The sequence below is a fragment of the Neovison vison genome, chromosome 12 (genome assembly GCF_020171115.1).
Source record: "Neovison vison isolate M4711 chromosome 12, ASM_NN_V1, whole genome shotgun sequence".
In the NCBI taxonomy this organism is placed as follows: Eukaryota; Metazoa; Chordata; class Mammalia; order Carnivora; family Mustelidae; genus Neogale; species Neogale vison.
Window position 1 is genome coordinate 7,302,828 of NC_058102.1, and position 15,596 is coordinate 7,318,423.

Below are 15,596 nucleotides of genomic sequence, written 5' to 3' on the forward strand. Positions count from 1 at the left end.
CAATGGGCAGTAGAGGCCCCGGCCCACCCGTCCACCCCCGGCTCGGCCACCCGCCAGCTCCGGCTGCAGCCAGGCCTTCCCTTCCCGCTGCCTGGCAGGGCGGGCCTGGCCCTGCGCCAGCCGCAGCACGTGGAGCCCCCGCGCCAATCCTCTGACGGAGAGCCCGGCCTGTTATCTAACTTTGCAAAGGGAAGTTCTCCCCCAGGCTGGGAGCCATAACCAGGGCCTGCCAGGTGAGAGCTGTGAGAGGGCTCCACGCCTACAGCGAGCGTGCACTGCACACTCAGGCACACTTGGCAGGGGGAGGGGGTGGTTGGGGGGGGTGCGGGTGGCCCAGCACTGCAGAGGGCAGGGCCGGCCTTGGGAATCAGTGTGGGCCGGGACCTCACACCCAGCACCCCAGCAGCTCAGCCAAAGGACACAGTGTTAGCACACACCCGCCCAGGAAGGGGCCTCACACATGTACCTGGGAGCCTGTGAGCCTCGAGGGGTGTTAGCATGCTTCGGCGCTGACACCTGTATGCAAGGCATGCGTGTCCTGCAAGGCACGGGGGTTTGCAAGGGGTGTGGGTAAGTGGGACTTTGCACCATCAGCAGAGCCTGAAGCTTGCTCTCCTAAAAGAAGCGAGGAAAGCTGCAGTCTGGGATTCCTGTAGTCTTCCGGGGAGGGGAACAGAGGCAGGTGCCTGGCAGACCAGCCCTGGGTGGGCAGGCAGAACAGGCAACCCCGAGAGGGAGCAGCTCTGCAAACCTGGCTTAGACTCCTCTTGGGTGATGTTCTGCTTCCCAGCCCATCCTGTGGACCTTAGTGGCAATAGACTGTTTGCTCTCTGTCCCTCTCACCAGGACCTTGGTCTCTGTGGTCCCCAGGCTACCTGAATGTGTGGTCAAAGCCAAGGTTCTGCATGTCCTCCTCCAGTGAAGACGGACATCAGACTTGGCTGGTGGGCTGGGGTGGGGGATGGTGTCAGGCTCTCGATTCTGCCACACACTGATGTGGGATCTTGAACAAGCCACCCGGCTCTTCTGGATCTCAGTTCCCAATCTCCTCGGTGTTGTGACCTCTGAAGCTCCTTTCAGCTCTGGTTCCATGTTTCTGACACTCCAAACTGGATGCAATAAGCACTTGGTTCCCTCCATGTAGATGATTTCTAGAGCTTTCCAAAACTCTACTTCGTACAGAAGCAAAAATTCTCCAGGAACCTCTCTGGACACTCCCCTCCCCAACAGCCCTCTGCCTGTCCTCTGATCACCCTCCCTTCTTTCCTACTAGCCCTCCCCCAACTATGCTCCTTTCCCAATTAATTACAAATTAATTTCAAGTTTTGAATACAAAGATCATTATACGGTACAAAGCTCAACACTTTTGATTTCTACTCCTGTCCTTCCTCCCCATTCCTCTTCCTCATAAACAAACTTCGTTTCTTTTTTATTTGTTTTTTTTTTTTTTTTTTAAAGATTTTTTATTTTATTTATTTGAGAGAGAGAGACAGTGAGAGAGAGAATGAGCGAGGAGAAGGTCAGAGAGCGAAGCAGACTCCCCATGGAGCTGGGAGCCTGATGTGGGACTCGATCCCGGGACTCCAGGATCACGCCCTGAGCCGGAGGCAGTCGTCCAACCAACTGCGCCACCCAGGCGTCCCTATTTGTTTGTTTTTTAAAGATTTTATTTATTTATTTGACAGAGAAAGATCACAAGTAGGTGGAGAGGCAGGTAGAGAGAGAGGGGGGTAAGCAGGCTCCCCACTGAGCAGAGAGCCCAATGCGGGCTCCATCCCAGGACCCTGATATCATGACCTGAGCTGAAGGCAGAGGCTTAACCCACCAAGCAAACCAGGTGCCTCACAAATTTAGTTTCTTATTTATCGTTCCAGTGCCCTTTGCTTCTGAGACACTGGGTGGTGAGGGTGAGGTGGGCCTGGGGTGCTGGCTGCCTCAGGCTGACCTGGGATTTTCAGGCTGGGCCTGACTGAACCACCTCTTGGCCCAAGAACCCCCTCACATGCTAGACCAGCTCACCACGAATGTGGAGTGGGTGGGTGCCCACAGACTGCTCGATTCCAGAGGCAACAGGAAATGCCTACCTGTCTCAGAAATAAGCCACCTGCCGAATGACATTTCGTCCTCGTGAACTCTGCGGAACGCTTTCTTCTTCTTCTTCTTTTAAGATTTTATTTATTTATTTGAGAGAGCAAGAGAGAGAGAAAGCACAGGGCAGGGGGTAGGGGCAGAGGAGAGGGAGAGGCAGACTCTCCATGGAGCAGGGAGCCCCACCCGGGAGGGCTCGATCCCAGAACCCCAGGATCGTAACCTGAGCCAAAAGCAGATGCTTCCCCGGCTGAGGCACCCAGGCGCCCCTCTGCAGAAGCCTTTCTATGTACAAATGTACTAAGTATCTGAGACCGTGCGTGAGGGCTTACTGCATACCTGGCACCAGCCTAGATCTTGTGACACTCCCTGCCAGGCAGGTCCCTACCCTTAGGGGATTTTCATGCCACTGCAAGTCAGCCCACGTGGCACCCCCTCCTCTGCACCCAGCGTATCCAGTTGGCAGTGTCACCTGTGATCACGCAGGGGCGACATCGGCGGGTTGCTGGGTCAGGCAGCTGGAGAGGGGAAAGACAGGGAGGGGGGAGTCTGCAGAGAAATCTGGAGACCTCTGGAAGGGACCTCCAGGCGGCAATGTTGGGACTGTCTGCACTTCGGTTTCCTGGCTCAGAGGTCTGACACCCGCTGTAGATGCCCCACCCCCCGTAGGGGGTTATTTGGACGCGCTTTTTAAAAAATTTTTTAATATTTATTTATTTATTTATTTGACAGAGAGAAATCACAAGTAGACTGAGAGGTAGGCAGAGAGAGAGAGAGGAGGAAGCAGGCTCCCTGCTCAGCAGAGAGCCCGATGCGGGACTCGATCCCTGGACCCTGAGATCATGACCTGAGCCGAAGGCAGCGGCTTAACCCACTGATCCACCACTGATCCACCCAGGTGCCCCTGGACGCGCTTTCTGGCAGAGTCCTCCAGGGCTTTCTCTAGAGAGGTGCAGAGCTTCCCCTCACCCACCTGCAGGTCCCTGACAGCCACCCCACCTGCCCAGGTGGCCCTCCCTAGCAGCAGCTTCCCCAGAGGCAGGCAGGAGGAGCCTGCTGGGGCCCATGCATGGTGGCGGTGGTGGTGCTCCCTGCCCCCCTTACCCACAGGCGTGAAGACCGGAAACAGCCAAGGGCTCAGTAACCAGAGGCTGCTCAAGCCAGCTCTGGCCCCTTGATGGAGGAAGGGTCAGCCACCGATTGTAAATTGTAGCTTTCACCGGGGCTTGGAGACGCATGCGTGAAATACAACAGAGAAAAAGACAGATGCAGGGCAGTGTGTGCACGTCGATGACGGTGATCCGGCTAGTTCTTCAAGCCTTTCTTCTGTTTTTTTTTGCCTCCTCCAGGAAGCCCTCCCTGGATCTGACACCTGCAGTACCCCCCATCACTGTGCCTGTCCTACCTTCCTACACTCTCCCTCGTGGGTCTGTATCCCCTGGCAGACTGTGGAGTCAAGGGAAGCCACGTTTCTTCAGGAACCGTGTTCCCAGGACCTGAGATAGAGTGGGTGTTCACTGTTTAGCCCTTTGAGCTAAAGGAGGACCAGAAGAGAATTTAGGGGAATGTAGAGAACTTAAGAATTTCATCCGCCAGGTCCTGCTTTTCTTACTTTCTTGGATTTTTTTGAGTTTGAGCAGGTCTGGATGCAGATTCATGATCTCTCCAGCCCAAGGACGGGCCTGCATTTTTCTTCCGGGGGTGGTACCTTGCTGGGCCACTTTGGTTGTTACGGTGTTTCCAGGGGTGCTGAGAACCCCAGAACATAAGTGCCGAAGGGACCTTTGCCAATCACTCAGTTCCCAGTGGTTCTTGTTTTACTGTCTCCTTTCTGAGGGTCGTTGGAACCTCTGCCGAACATCTGTTAAGAGCTGGACATCAAACGTGCAGGACCGCAGTAGAGAACGGACACACCGTACGCAGTGCCTGTGCGCAGAAGGCGCTCGGTCAAGTTGGTGGTTCCTCTGGCTCATCTGGACATTCATCAAGTCCCTGAGCCCCTCTGCATATCTGACCCAAAGGACTCCACCTTGGAGAAGTCACAGGCCTTGGACCCCTGTTCCGGTGCCACTCCACACTAGTTGCAAGCCGTGGGGTGAGCGCTCGTTCTTGAACACGTGCAGCCTCTCCCGTTGGGATTCCCCTCCATCACCCGAGACGCACACGGTGCAGGAGTTCTGGAAAAGCACCTCTCACCCCAGCAGAGATGGGCTTCCCCTACTCAAGAATCCCCAATCTAATACGCTCTCCCTTTTTAAGGATGAGAAATCTGGGCCCCGACTTGTCCCCGGTGCAGTCAGAATCTTATTCCAAAGCATGGCATGGCCCCTTACTTTTCTGGAAAAGCCACACCCAAAAAGGGCACAGAGCCAGCCCTCTGAACTCAAGACGGTGCCCTTGATGGAAGCGGGGAGGGGTGGGTACCTCTGACAGCCCTAAGCGGAGGGCTGGGAGTGGGCAGGCTGGAGCAGGGCGAAGGGTGGCTGCTGGGCCCACTTGTACACAGTACAGCTTGTCCCCGCCAGCCGAGGTGCTGCCTGAGCTGGGGTCAGCTGGGCTGCCCTGTTTACACAGGGACACAGACCTTCTGCCCCTCACCCCTTGGAATGTCCGCCTTTAGGCCTGCCCAGCGTGCCAGCTCTGCCCCACAGATACCAAGCAGCCCAGGCCCCCAGGCACAAGGGACAGGCAGGGAGGAACAGGAGCAACACCTGGGTTGGGGGGAGGGGGAGAGGTCAAAGTGCACACATTTATTTTCTAGAACAAAGGCTAAAAGAATCAAGTTTCTTTCATTTTATTTTAAGAAGGACAAAAATTGTTATTAAAACATCTACATTATTATCAAGATACTAGACCTTATGAATATTTAATATTAAAGTGTGGTATTCTTAAATTTTTAATACACAGACATTTTAAAAGGACCATTAAATTGATTACTGCCCAGCTGAGAAATGCAGCATCCCTCTTTCCCCTACCCCAAAGGGACACTCACGTTGGGGCACCTGCCCCCCACCCCACCATGTTTGAAGTCTCGTCTGCCCGCTGGCAGTGGGCACAGGCCCCTGATTCAACTCTCTCCAAGCCTCCCAGTCGGGGTCACGACTGAAATAATCACCCTCATCATTCAAAGTGGACTCCTGTCCCCCCCAACCCCCTGCCTCTTGCTCCCTTCCCAACCCAGGGCAGGGGGATCCATCTCTGGCCACGCCAGGGAGCCCTAGATCCCAAGGGCCCCTGGATGGGTAACAGGTCGAAGAAGAAAAATCTGGACTCTAATCCTATTCTTCTGGGCGGGAGACAAACACCAATCATTTCCTTTCCTGGAGCACCGCTCTCTCCCAGCGACGCCAGAATGGTCTGGAAACCGGGCCCAGGCGGGGCCCCTCCCACCCCCGCTGCCAACCCCCCTCCAACCGACGGCTCTAAGTCCCTGCATCTGAAAAACCCCTCTTAATTACACCAGGATGGCTGCATTTTCTGGCCAAATTCTTTATCTTTAGCCCTCATTAGAAGTCATTCCTTGGATACCACACACATATATTATATTATATAGAGCGATATATTTAATACCTGTGTATATATGCATCACGGGGGCGACATATATACACACTAAAAACGAGGCTGGTGACGACAGACTGCAACACCACGGATCAGGGAAAACAAGTGTCATCGACATTCACGGCCACGGCCACGGCCCTCACCTTGGGTGTGGTCTCTCCTTCCCTCCAGTCACGGGTGCGGCCCGCTGGGGGAAGGGCGCAGGGAGAGGAAAGGGTGCATGCCATGGTTACTGGGGAAGGCTGGGCAGTGACGGCTAGAGAAACAGGGTTCTCTGTGCCCGGGTGCCCAGAATCACATCATCGCTCACTATCGATCCTTGCTTGAGGAGAAATGAGGGGCATTCCATTCTGTCTCACCCCCGCACCCCTGACTCCAGCTGTGGTCCCCGGTTCCTTCCGGGGGGGCCCCCACTCCTTGTGCCAACCACGTGGGACAATCTGGAATGTCTTGGGAACCAGGAGAGGCTGGGTCTGCCCACAGGGAGTGGGATGGAGAGGAAGGGGCGCACGCAGACAAGTCAGACGAGACAGATGGGACAGGGCTTAGTGGCTAGGGGCAGGGGCTGGGGGTCGGCTGAGGTCCCAGGCAGTTGGCGGGGCAGGGAATCAGGGAAGGCTAGGACAGACAGGCACAACTGTACGTCCAGGTCTGGGGAGACGAGGGAGAGGGCCATGCTGGGTGCGTCATCTCCCTTCTCTCTGTGCTTCCTGACCCCCACACTTCCCCTTCCTTCCGGTTCATCCTGCAGAAGGTGCGTCTGTGGGTGCCCAACCCGTTACCAGTACCCTAAGTGGGCGTGGGAAGTAACCTGCTGTTACACTCCCCACCACCATCCTAAGGAGGGGACAGTCCCTCTGCAGGGTGCTGACATGACCAGCCCCCTGAGCCTCCCTTCCTCAGCCCACAGCGGGGTGCTGCCTGGGACCCAATGCCACACTGATCTGGAGACAGTCATGGACCTGCCCAGAGCGTGGAGGGTCCAGCAGACATCTGGTCTTTAACCTTTCGACTACAGTTTGCCTCCAGGCTCTACTCGTGCCCTGGGCTGGAGAGCCTGGCAGATCACCCCTCCTTCCCGGGTCTTAGTCTCCCTCTCCGCAGTAAGGGCTTTTGGGCGGAGTCATCTCCAAGGACTCGGAGCACCTACAGTCCACATTCCGTGGCTCACAGGAGCAGGGCTGGGCTGGTGGCCAGTCTGGAGAAGCTCCAGAGATCATCAAGCCCAGCCCCTCCCACTCTTCTAACCACAGGGGAAACTGAGGCCCCAGAGGGCAAGCGACCTGTATTGTGTTCCCAGCTCCATCCTGGGGCTGCATTTTAAAGCTAATTGGGGCCTCCAGCCCTCTGTTGTGTCCTGATCTGCCCTCCCCTCCGGGGAGGTGAGGATGGGGGGAGGGTGGGGCAGGGAGAAGGACCCTCCCGCTGCAGATTCAAGTGGGGACCCCAGGCTCCCCAGCCCTGAGCTTTGGGCCCCCTTTAGGACCAGACAGAAGTTAAAGCTGTAGGCTGAAGCTGGAGGGGTCGGCCAGGCCCCTCCCTCCCCAACCAGAAGAGCCGGGGGTTGGGGGGTATCTGCCCGGGGTTCCAGCAGGATGAGGACCCTGGGACTGCTTAGGGCTGCAGCACGTGCACCTGGGTAGGCACACAGGTGGTGGGGGCAGAGAGGATGGACAGGGCCCCAGGGGGCCGGGGGCTGCCTGAGGAGGGCGGCCCCCCACCCCCAGCCCTAGCCTGCCCTGGCCCTCCTATCAGGCCCTCTGTCCCCACCCCTGCCCCTGACCCTAGGACTTCACCCGAGGGCCCAGAGCTGGCCCTACTCCCCGGTGACAGCGGGGGCCACAGGGGCTTCCGGGGCGGCACCAGCGGGGTTCCCATCCTCTTGCAGCAGGAAGTTGTATTTGCCAAAGTCGTCGTCCCGTGGGCACAGAAGCATATCCTTGCGAGCCTTGGCCAGCTTCTGCTTCAGCACCTCGCGCCGGTCCAGCCACTCGGTGAGCTCCTCCTGCCCGTGAGCGCAGCGGCACTTGTCCCCATCTGGGCAGGCCTTGCCCTTCTGGAGCCTGTGGGCAGCAGGAGGCTCACTGCCCACGCCCCGCACACTTTCCACCACCAGCTGTGGACCCGTGGCTTAACCTCCTCCGAAGACAAGCCTCTCCCTGGGCACCTGGGTCCTGATGAAAGCTGGCCCGTCCCAGCCCCCTCTGGGATCTGCCCCAGGGCTCCTGGCGGGGGTCTGGCAGTTCTGAGCCCACCCCACCCCGGCCCGCCCCCACGCTCCGCACGCCCAGGAGCAGCTGTCCCCTCGAGGGACACCCCCCTCTGCGTGCTGCTGTCTCCAGGCCAGGGAGAGCCAGGGCTGGACACAGGCTCATCTCAGGGGTACCCCGCCGCCCGCCAGGTCCCGCCGAGCCCGCCCCATGGCCCTGCCGCCCAGGGAGCACCTGTCGCAGAGCCGGAACTCTCCCATGGGGAAGCGGTAGGCCCAGCCGCTGGCATCGCTGTCAGAGGTGAAGACCTTCTCCTTGTGCTTCTCGGACTGGATGTGCTGCTGCCACTGCTTCTTGCTGTTGCTGTTCTTGCCGCAGAGCCAGCAGTGGTAGCCCATCTGGGGGCACAGCTGCCATGGGTGCCCACTCCTTGCTCCACGGCCCACCTCCCCACCCCCCAGCCCGGGGATGCCGGGCCCGCCCCACGCCCTCCCAGATCAGCCTCAGACCCTGGCCAAAGCAGGCTGTTACCATGATGTCGGCGTAGTCTGTGGGCATCTGGATCTGCTTCTCCCCTTCCCGAGAACTGATTGGGGTCCCTTCCCCTGGCTTCCCTGGGTTGTGTTTCTTCAGCCACATGTCATAGGTCTGCTGCATGTCCAAGACTGGAGGGGAAGAGAGGTGCTCGGTGGGAAGGGATCCTCCCTCCATTCTGCCCCAATCTCCCCACCCCCTGACCTGTGAGCTGGGGGCACCCCAGGCCTTTCTGTTCAACTGCCCAGTCAGCAAGAGAAGACACAGAGAGGGTACGGTCTGGGGTGGCAAAGGGAGAGGGAGCAGGTGCTCCTAGGCCTCTGAGGAGAGGGTCTGGCACCGCGGGGGCACTGGGCCCGCTCTTGCCCTCACGCTTTTTTTCTTTTTTTTTTTAAAGGTTATTTATTTATTTATTTGACAGAGATCACAAGTAGGCAGAGAGGCAGGCAGAGAGAGAGGAAGGGAAGGAGGCTCCCCGCTGAGCAGAAAGCCTGATGTGGGGCTCAATCCCAGGACCCTGAGATCATGACCTGAGTCGAAGGCAAAGGCTTTAACCCACTGAGCCACCCAGGCGCCCCTCTTGTCCTCACTCTTGTTCTCCTTCATGAACGTCCACATGTCCCTCTCCTCCGGGCTGTGTGCGAAGGAGCAGTTCCCCACGTACTGGCACTTGCGGCCGTTCTGCGCGTGGATGCAGAGCTGCAAGGTGGGCGTGGGGAGAGCCGGCTGAGTCCTGCCATGGTCTGCACAGCCCCGGGCGGCAGGCAGGCCCTCCGGGGCGCCTCAGCCCCCCCCAACACATCTGAGCTCCCACCACCACCCTGCTCCCCGCTCCGGGCCCTCACATCGTATTGCTGTGGGAAGTTGCGAATAGAAGGCAGTGGCCTCACTGACACCCATTTCCTCTTGGCCTTCGACATCACCAGAAGGACCCGCCGCTCCTTGGTCCAGCTGCAGGACAGAGGGGGCTTGTGGGGAGGCCCGGGGGACAGCCCCGGCCTCCTCCCTCAGGCAGCTCTGCTGGGCATTCCCTACCTGGCTCCCCGGTGCCCCCTCAGGCCCCCCCCCCCGCTCACCGGTGCCCCCCCAGCCCCTGCTCCCACCTGGGTCATGGGTGCCCCCCCAGCCCCCGCCCGGCTCACCAGTGCCGGGCCTTGGCACTGCAGTACTTGAGGTCTTTGTCAGGCTCCACCACCTGCCCGTTCCTCCAGCACTGGCCACACACGAACTTCATCTGCAGGTCGAAGGTGCTGGGCCCGTGTGTCCGAGGGGCGCCCTGTGGGGCAAAAGGGCTGGGAGTCATCCAGGCTGACGCCTGGGGTCTGTCCCATAGGTGGCCTCCAGGAGTGCTAGGGCCACCTGGAGCCTTAGAATGAGCCAGCCCATCACCACTTCCCAGAGGGAAGTAACCCCCGACGAGGCACCACCCCCAGCCTCAGTGGGGGAGCCAGGCCTGGGACGGGACCCCTGGTTCCCGCAACCACTCTCTGCCTTGGCAGGCTAGTCCCCGCGGGTCTGCTCTTCGGAGCTGCTCGCATCTCCCTGCGCCTGGCATGTTTCCGCACATGCTGTTCCCTCCGCCCGGTATGCCCTTCCTCCGGACATCTTCAGGCTGATTTTGGAAACTTTCAAAACCCAGCTCGAGCCCCACCTCCTCTAGGAAGCCTTCCCTGGAGCGCTCCTAAGGGGCAACTGCCCATCCTAGAAGCTCCCACTCTACCTAAACTGCCTCACGTTGGTCAGCTCAGCTTGGCATGAGGCCCGGGACCGGGGGACAGCAGGGCCCGGGCGGGAAGCTGCTCACACAGGAGCCTGCCTTGGGGGGTGGCACAGACTTGCGGGCAGCCCTGGACCCCCTTGGGCCCCACCATGTTCACTGTCCATCTTCTTCTCTAGCCTTTCCTTGGCAGGCAGGACGGCCTAGTCTTCTGCACCCCTGGGATGGGGTGGGGGGTTGAAAGGTGGGAAAAATGCCCAAGCAGGCTTGTCTTCTGCCCCCTCAACCCCCTCACGCAGCTATGTTGGCTAACCTACTGCCTTTCCTGTGACCTAGAGCACCCCTCTCCTCCCTGGAGCCGCAGATGGGGGGGGTCACGCCTCCAGGCAGCTCTCTCCCCTGCAGGCTGGAAGAGGACACATGTCCCCCACCATGGGAGCCCCCGTGTGCCTGGCACTCCCTAGTTCAGGGCCTGACTTTGAGCAGGAAGGGGTTCTGTCTACGTGTGTTCACTGACCCCTGGCCTGGTGCTGGAGAGGACTTGCAGCCTGGCTCAGCCCCAGGATGACCTCCATGTCACCTCGGTGACAAGGAAAAAGGAGACCTTCGTAACTGGGGCACGCACTGGGCTAGGAGTGGGCAACAGGTTCTCCACATCACTCCAGATTTCCAGGTGTTCCACTGGATTCTCACAGAAGCCTGAGGGGACCCATTTCACAGATGAGGTAAGTGGGGACGGCTCTCATGGGCAGCCTTGCCAGTTCACTGAACTTCCCTTTTCACAACCCTACAGCCTCAGCAGCTCCTTGCGGCAGCCCTGGTCGGGTGGAGGGTAGGTGGGGTCATTCCCATGTGACTGGATCAAAGCAGAGGCTCTTCGAGGTTGCTAAGCCACTCCCGGGTAAGTGGCCTGAGGACAGGAACCTGGCGAGAGGCAGGTGCTTGTGCCTCTCTGGGGGACGGCACAGCTGCGGAGCCGTGGGCACGGGGCCCGAGCAGCTTCTACCCGGGCTCACAGGCCTCGCAGGGCTGCCGGCCCCGCCCTCTGATGGCAAGCAAGCAAGATGCCGCATGCCCTAGTCGTGGCCAAGCCTGGCACAGAAGCCCTGCTCCAGAGCCAGGCCCAAGGGGGGTGTCTTGGGTGGGCTCGGTGGGGCCCCTGGCAGCAAGAGGGGGTGGAAACCTGTCGGGACACCTGGGGACCCTGGCGGCAGCGTGAGGAGGAAGAAGGGGTGAGAGGTAGTGAGGGCTCAGTCCTCGAAGAGAACACTGGCGGTCCAAGCCAAGCCCCTCACTGCTTTTCAGCCGGGATCCTGGCCAGGAACAAAACCCAAACCACATGGCAGGGAGGGGGAAGGGAGAAGAGCACAGGAAGGGACAGAGGAGGGGAGCAAGCAGGAAGCGGGAAGAGAAAGAAAAAGGAGCAAAAAGACAGGCTGGGGGAGGGGGTAGATGTTCCCAGGGGACCAGGCAGCCCTGGGAGCCAGCCTGCCCTGCTCCCTGGTTCACTCCCACCCCCATGCTGGCCTCAGTGGGGGCCAGGGGGCCAGCCTCCTCCCAAAGCGACCAGTGGGTGGGCCTGGCCAGGGGAAGGGGTTGTCCCTCATGTGCGGATGGCACAGAGGTCTCGCCTCACACTATCTCTTGGGCCCGAGACCACTCGTCCTGTCCCCGCTGTAATCCAGGGCTATAGTGGTCCCCACCTCTTGGGGACAATAGGAGGATTAGGGAGGGCACAGGGCCCAGTGCAGTGCAGGGACTCGGCAAGCTGCAACCTAATCAGCGTCTGTGACCCTCACGCCCACCCAGGGACACACCAGGCAGGACTATGATCCCCATTTTATGGGTGAGACATCCTCAGGGGTGGTGGGAACGGGGTCGGGTGGTAGGGGAACAGAGCAATGTCAGAGAACCAGGCATTTACACCACTGAGTGTGCCCCCAGGTTAGTCTCTAGCATGCTCTGAGACTCAGTTTCCCCATCTGCAAATGCCACAGAGCCGCAGCTCACTTCTTCAGGAGCAGCCCTGGACAGGGACGGATGGGAGGTGATACGACCCGTGGGAAGGAAAACCAGGATATTGACGCGGGAGTCAGGGACCCTCCCTAGAAGACGCTTGTGCGTTACAAAGGGGGAAAATATAACTTCACAGTAGAGAAACTTCTACAGGGCAGGTGCGTCTAACCAAATAATCACCAGTAAAGGGACACACCCTCTTGAGGACAGAGCTGAGAACGTAACACCAGCTCTGGGATTTGAGGAACCATCAGACAATCCCAAACGAGTGAGCCTTGTACAAGACAGCTGCTCTTCAAAACCATCAATGCCGTGCAGGACAAGAAAGGCCGGGGGACTGCTCTAGATTAAAGGAAACGAGATGGGGTGCCTGGGTGGCTCAGTGGGTTAAGCCGCTGCCTTCAGCTCGGGTCATGATCTCAGGGTCCTGGGATCGAGTCCCCAGTCGGGGTCCCTTCTCCTTCTCCCTCTGCCCCTCCTCCCCGCTTGTGCACTCTCTGTCCCTCTAACTTCCTCAAATAAATAAGTAAAATCTTCAAAAAGAGAGAGAGAGAGAGAGATTAGACAGACACAACTAATGAATGCAGTGTCACTTGGGATTTCGGGACGATTCACAAAATCTAAGTAACAGGACACCATAATCTGAAAAATTATCCCAATGTTAGTTCTGCGATGCCATTGTCCTGTGGCTATTATGTAAGACCGTGGCCTTATTTTTATGAAACAGACACCAAAGTATTTAGGGGTGATATGGCATCACGTCTATAATTCACCCTCAAACAGTTCAGAAGAAGATATGTATATAATTGTACACAAATGTTTATGTGTGGATGTACACACACACACACACACACACACACACACACGTAGGGTAAAGCAAGTGTAGAATGTGGTAAAATGGGTTACTATCTGGGGAACCTAGAAACGGGTACACAGGAATTCTTTGTACCATTCTGCTAATTTTCTGGGTACGTCTGAAAGGAGGCTCCATTACAGGGATGGAGAGTGGCCCCCGGAGACCGGATCCCACCCCCAGCTCCAACCCAGGGCCTCACCAAGCCACTGCTGGCCTTCCCGGCGTGGGCTTCCATCTGCTGCCAGTACTTCTTGGATTCCTGGACGATGTCTTCATGGGTCATGCCTGTGGAGGGCGGGACCAGACACGGGCGTCCGTGAAGGAGCTCAGCGAGGAGAGAGGCAGGGGATCGGCAGGGTGCCACCCGGGCCCAGGCCCAAGGAGCCCCACTCCCCAGCCAGGCCCTGCCATGGAGAGACACGGGGAACAGGGAAAACTCTCATCCTCTCTGGGCTGTTTGTTCAGTTGGAAATGGAGGACCTGCTCCAAGGCCTCACAGGGAGCAGGAGGATCCATGCAGCCAGGAGTGGGGAGATGCAGGAGAAAGGTGTTGGGCCTGTGGCAGGGTAGGGGGACGCCCCTGCCCTCATGCCAGGGTCTCCCCAGCTCCTCAGCCCCCCTCCCTCAGCAGGGTCTCAGGCCTGACTGCTGCTTGGAAGCCCCTAGCCCACTGTTTTCAGGGCTCCACACCTGGCCCAGCCTGGCTCACTAGCTCGATGAGGGACCACTGCTCTTTGCTTAAGGTCAGCAAAGGGCCAGACACCCGAACCTGGTGGCCCAGACCTTCCTAGTCCAACTGCTGACGGTGGAACCCAGCCTCTGAGGCACAGCTTGGAGCCTCTCCTGTCTCCTCCAGTCCCTTTCTCAGACTGATTTCCTTTTGACCTTGTCCTATGGATATTGCTCCATGGTGACCGCTGGTCACTGGAGGCTTACTCTGGGCTAGGCACCGTACCCGATACCCATTTTCTTGCTGAGGATTCCCAAATACAGCCCAGACCTCACCTGTGACTTCCAAACTCCCCCATCCAGCTGCCTGCTCCACATTTCCACTTGACGTCCAAGAGGCAGCTCAAGCTCCCTACGTCCCACACTGAGCCTGATGGGACACCCCCCCAACCTGGTCCTCCTACAGCCTCCCCTTCTGAGAACAGACCAACCCCATCCTTCCAGGTACTCTGCTCAAAAACCTTGCGGTGACCTTGATGCCATCCTTTGTCTCCTATTTCACATCTGCTCCACCAACAGCAACTGCTGGCTCCACCATCAACATATCCCTAGAATGGGATCACTCCTTCCACCACCGCCACTGTCGCCCCGGCCTGGGCCCTCACCCCTCTATTCTCCACCCAGGAGCCAGAGCGACTTTTAAAAAATATTGATCCATCATATACCTCCACCCCACCCCCCTATCCCTCCAGACCCTGCATATTCAGAACAATCCCGACTCTATGCACGACCTAGAGACTTCTACACACTTGGGTCCCTACCAATCTCTTCCCGCCAGGCACTAAGCAGATCCGCTCTCCCGGGCAGTGTTTCTGTACCGAGCTGGCTCCTGCCTCAAGGCCTCCAGCTTTGCCCTTCCCTCTGCCCGGCGTGCTCGCCCTACCCTTCCTCACTCCAACAACACCTCCCCAGGAGGCCCTCCCTGACCATCTTATCCCAAATGCCCCAGCCTGAGTCCCTCCCCAGCCCTTTGCTTTGCTTTACTTTCCTCTCAGCACTGAGCACGTCTGAAATTACATAACCCTGTTTCATCAACGTTAAGAGGACATCAATCGTCAGATGCACCGTTATTTTATGTTACATCCAAAACAGTGCTGCTGCATCACATTTCAGCACACAGTGGGGGAAACCTGTGTCCTAGAACAGATGGAACGTGGGATTTATACTACTGGTTACACGGCCTGCCTTGCCCTTACTTATAGATAGCAGATGTTCCCGGAGAGCAAGGACCTGAGCTGAAGGCAGACCCTTAACCGCTGAGCCGCCCAGGCACCACAAGGTGGAGGGTATGATCACCAGGTCACAGGGGTCGACAGATGGAGACTCAGTGAGGGGAAGTGACCCACTGGTGACCAACCGGGCAACAGGGCTCTGCCTCCTCTCCCTTTCTACGTGTGCTCCCCCGACAGTGCTCGGTCTGGGGAAAAACCCAAGACCTTTCTGGAGTGGGAGGCTCCCTGAGAGCAGAGCCTTTGCATCCTTTGTGTCCTCCCTGATGTCTGGGGGGTAGGGGGGACAGCTCCTGCAGAGCCCCCCCCCCCAAGTAACTGCCCCTTGTGACCTCCCTCTGCCATGTGCCCAGGGCTGGCCCATCTACCCTCGGGCCAATTCTGCGCCTCTCCCCTACCCCCTGGCCGCCCCTGCCCAGCCCCCTCACCTGAGTACTGCTGCAGCAGCCAGACTTTGAGCTCGATGAAGCTGTGGGCGAAGTGGCAGCTGTCTTCCCGCAGGCAGCCGTAGCGCACCTCGTGGCGGCACACGTCGAACTGGAAATGCTCCTGGAACTGGCGGATCTTGGAGTACTTGAGGGAGGTGGAGCGGACGATGTGCACCAGGCACCTGGCAGGCAGAGGGCAGGGGGGAGGGGCACGATGCAGGCTGTAGCCCC

At 58.5% G+C, this 15,596-nt stretch overlaps 1 protein-coding gene across 3 annotated transcripts in view; it reads right to left on the reverse strand.

Moving 5' to 3' along the window:
• Window positions 1-4,866: 4,866 nt before the first annotated feature.
• Window positions 4,867-15,596, reverse strand: part of ZC3H7B (zinc finger CCCH-type containing 7B) — a 56,895-nt gene continuing 46,165 nt past the window's right edge. For all 3 annotated transcript variants that reach the window (XM_044229139.1, XM_044229138.1, XM_044229140.1), the window contains exons 16-23: window positions 15,366-15,547; window positions 13,179-13,264; window positions 9,533-9,666; window positions 9,236-9,341; window positions 8,981-9,089; window positions 8,388-8,521; window positions 8,091-8,254; window positions 4,867-7,709 (exon numbers count right to left, since the gene is read on the reverse strand). In XM_044229139.1, the coding sequence (XP_044085074.1) occupies window positions 7,463-7,709; window positions 8,091-8,254; window positions 8,388-8,521; window positions 8,981-9,089; window positions 9,236-9,341; window positions 9,533-9,666; window positions 13,179-13,264; window positions 15,366-15,547 (1,162 nt within the window). In that variant the 3' untranslated portion in view covers window positions 4,867-7,462. The remainder of the gene's footprint in view (window positions 7,710-8,090; window positions 8,255-8,387; window positions 8,522-8,980; window positions 9,090-9,235; window positions 9,342-9,532; window positions 9,667-13,178; window positions 13,265-15,365; window positions 15,548-15,596) is intronic.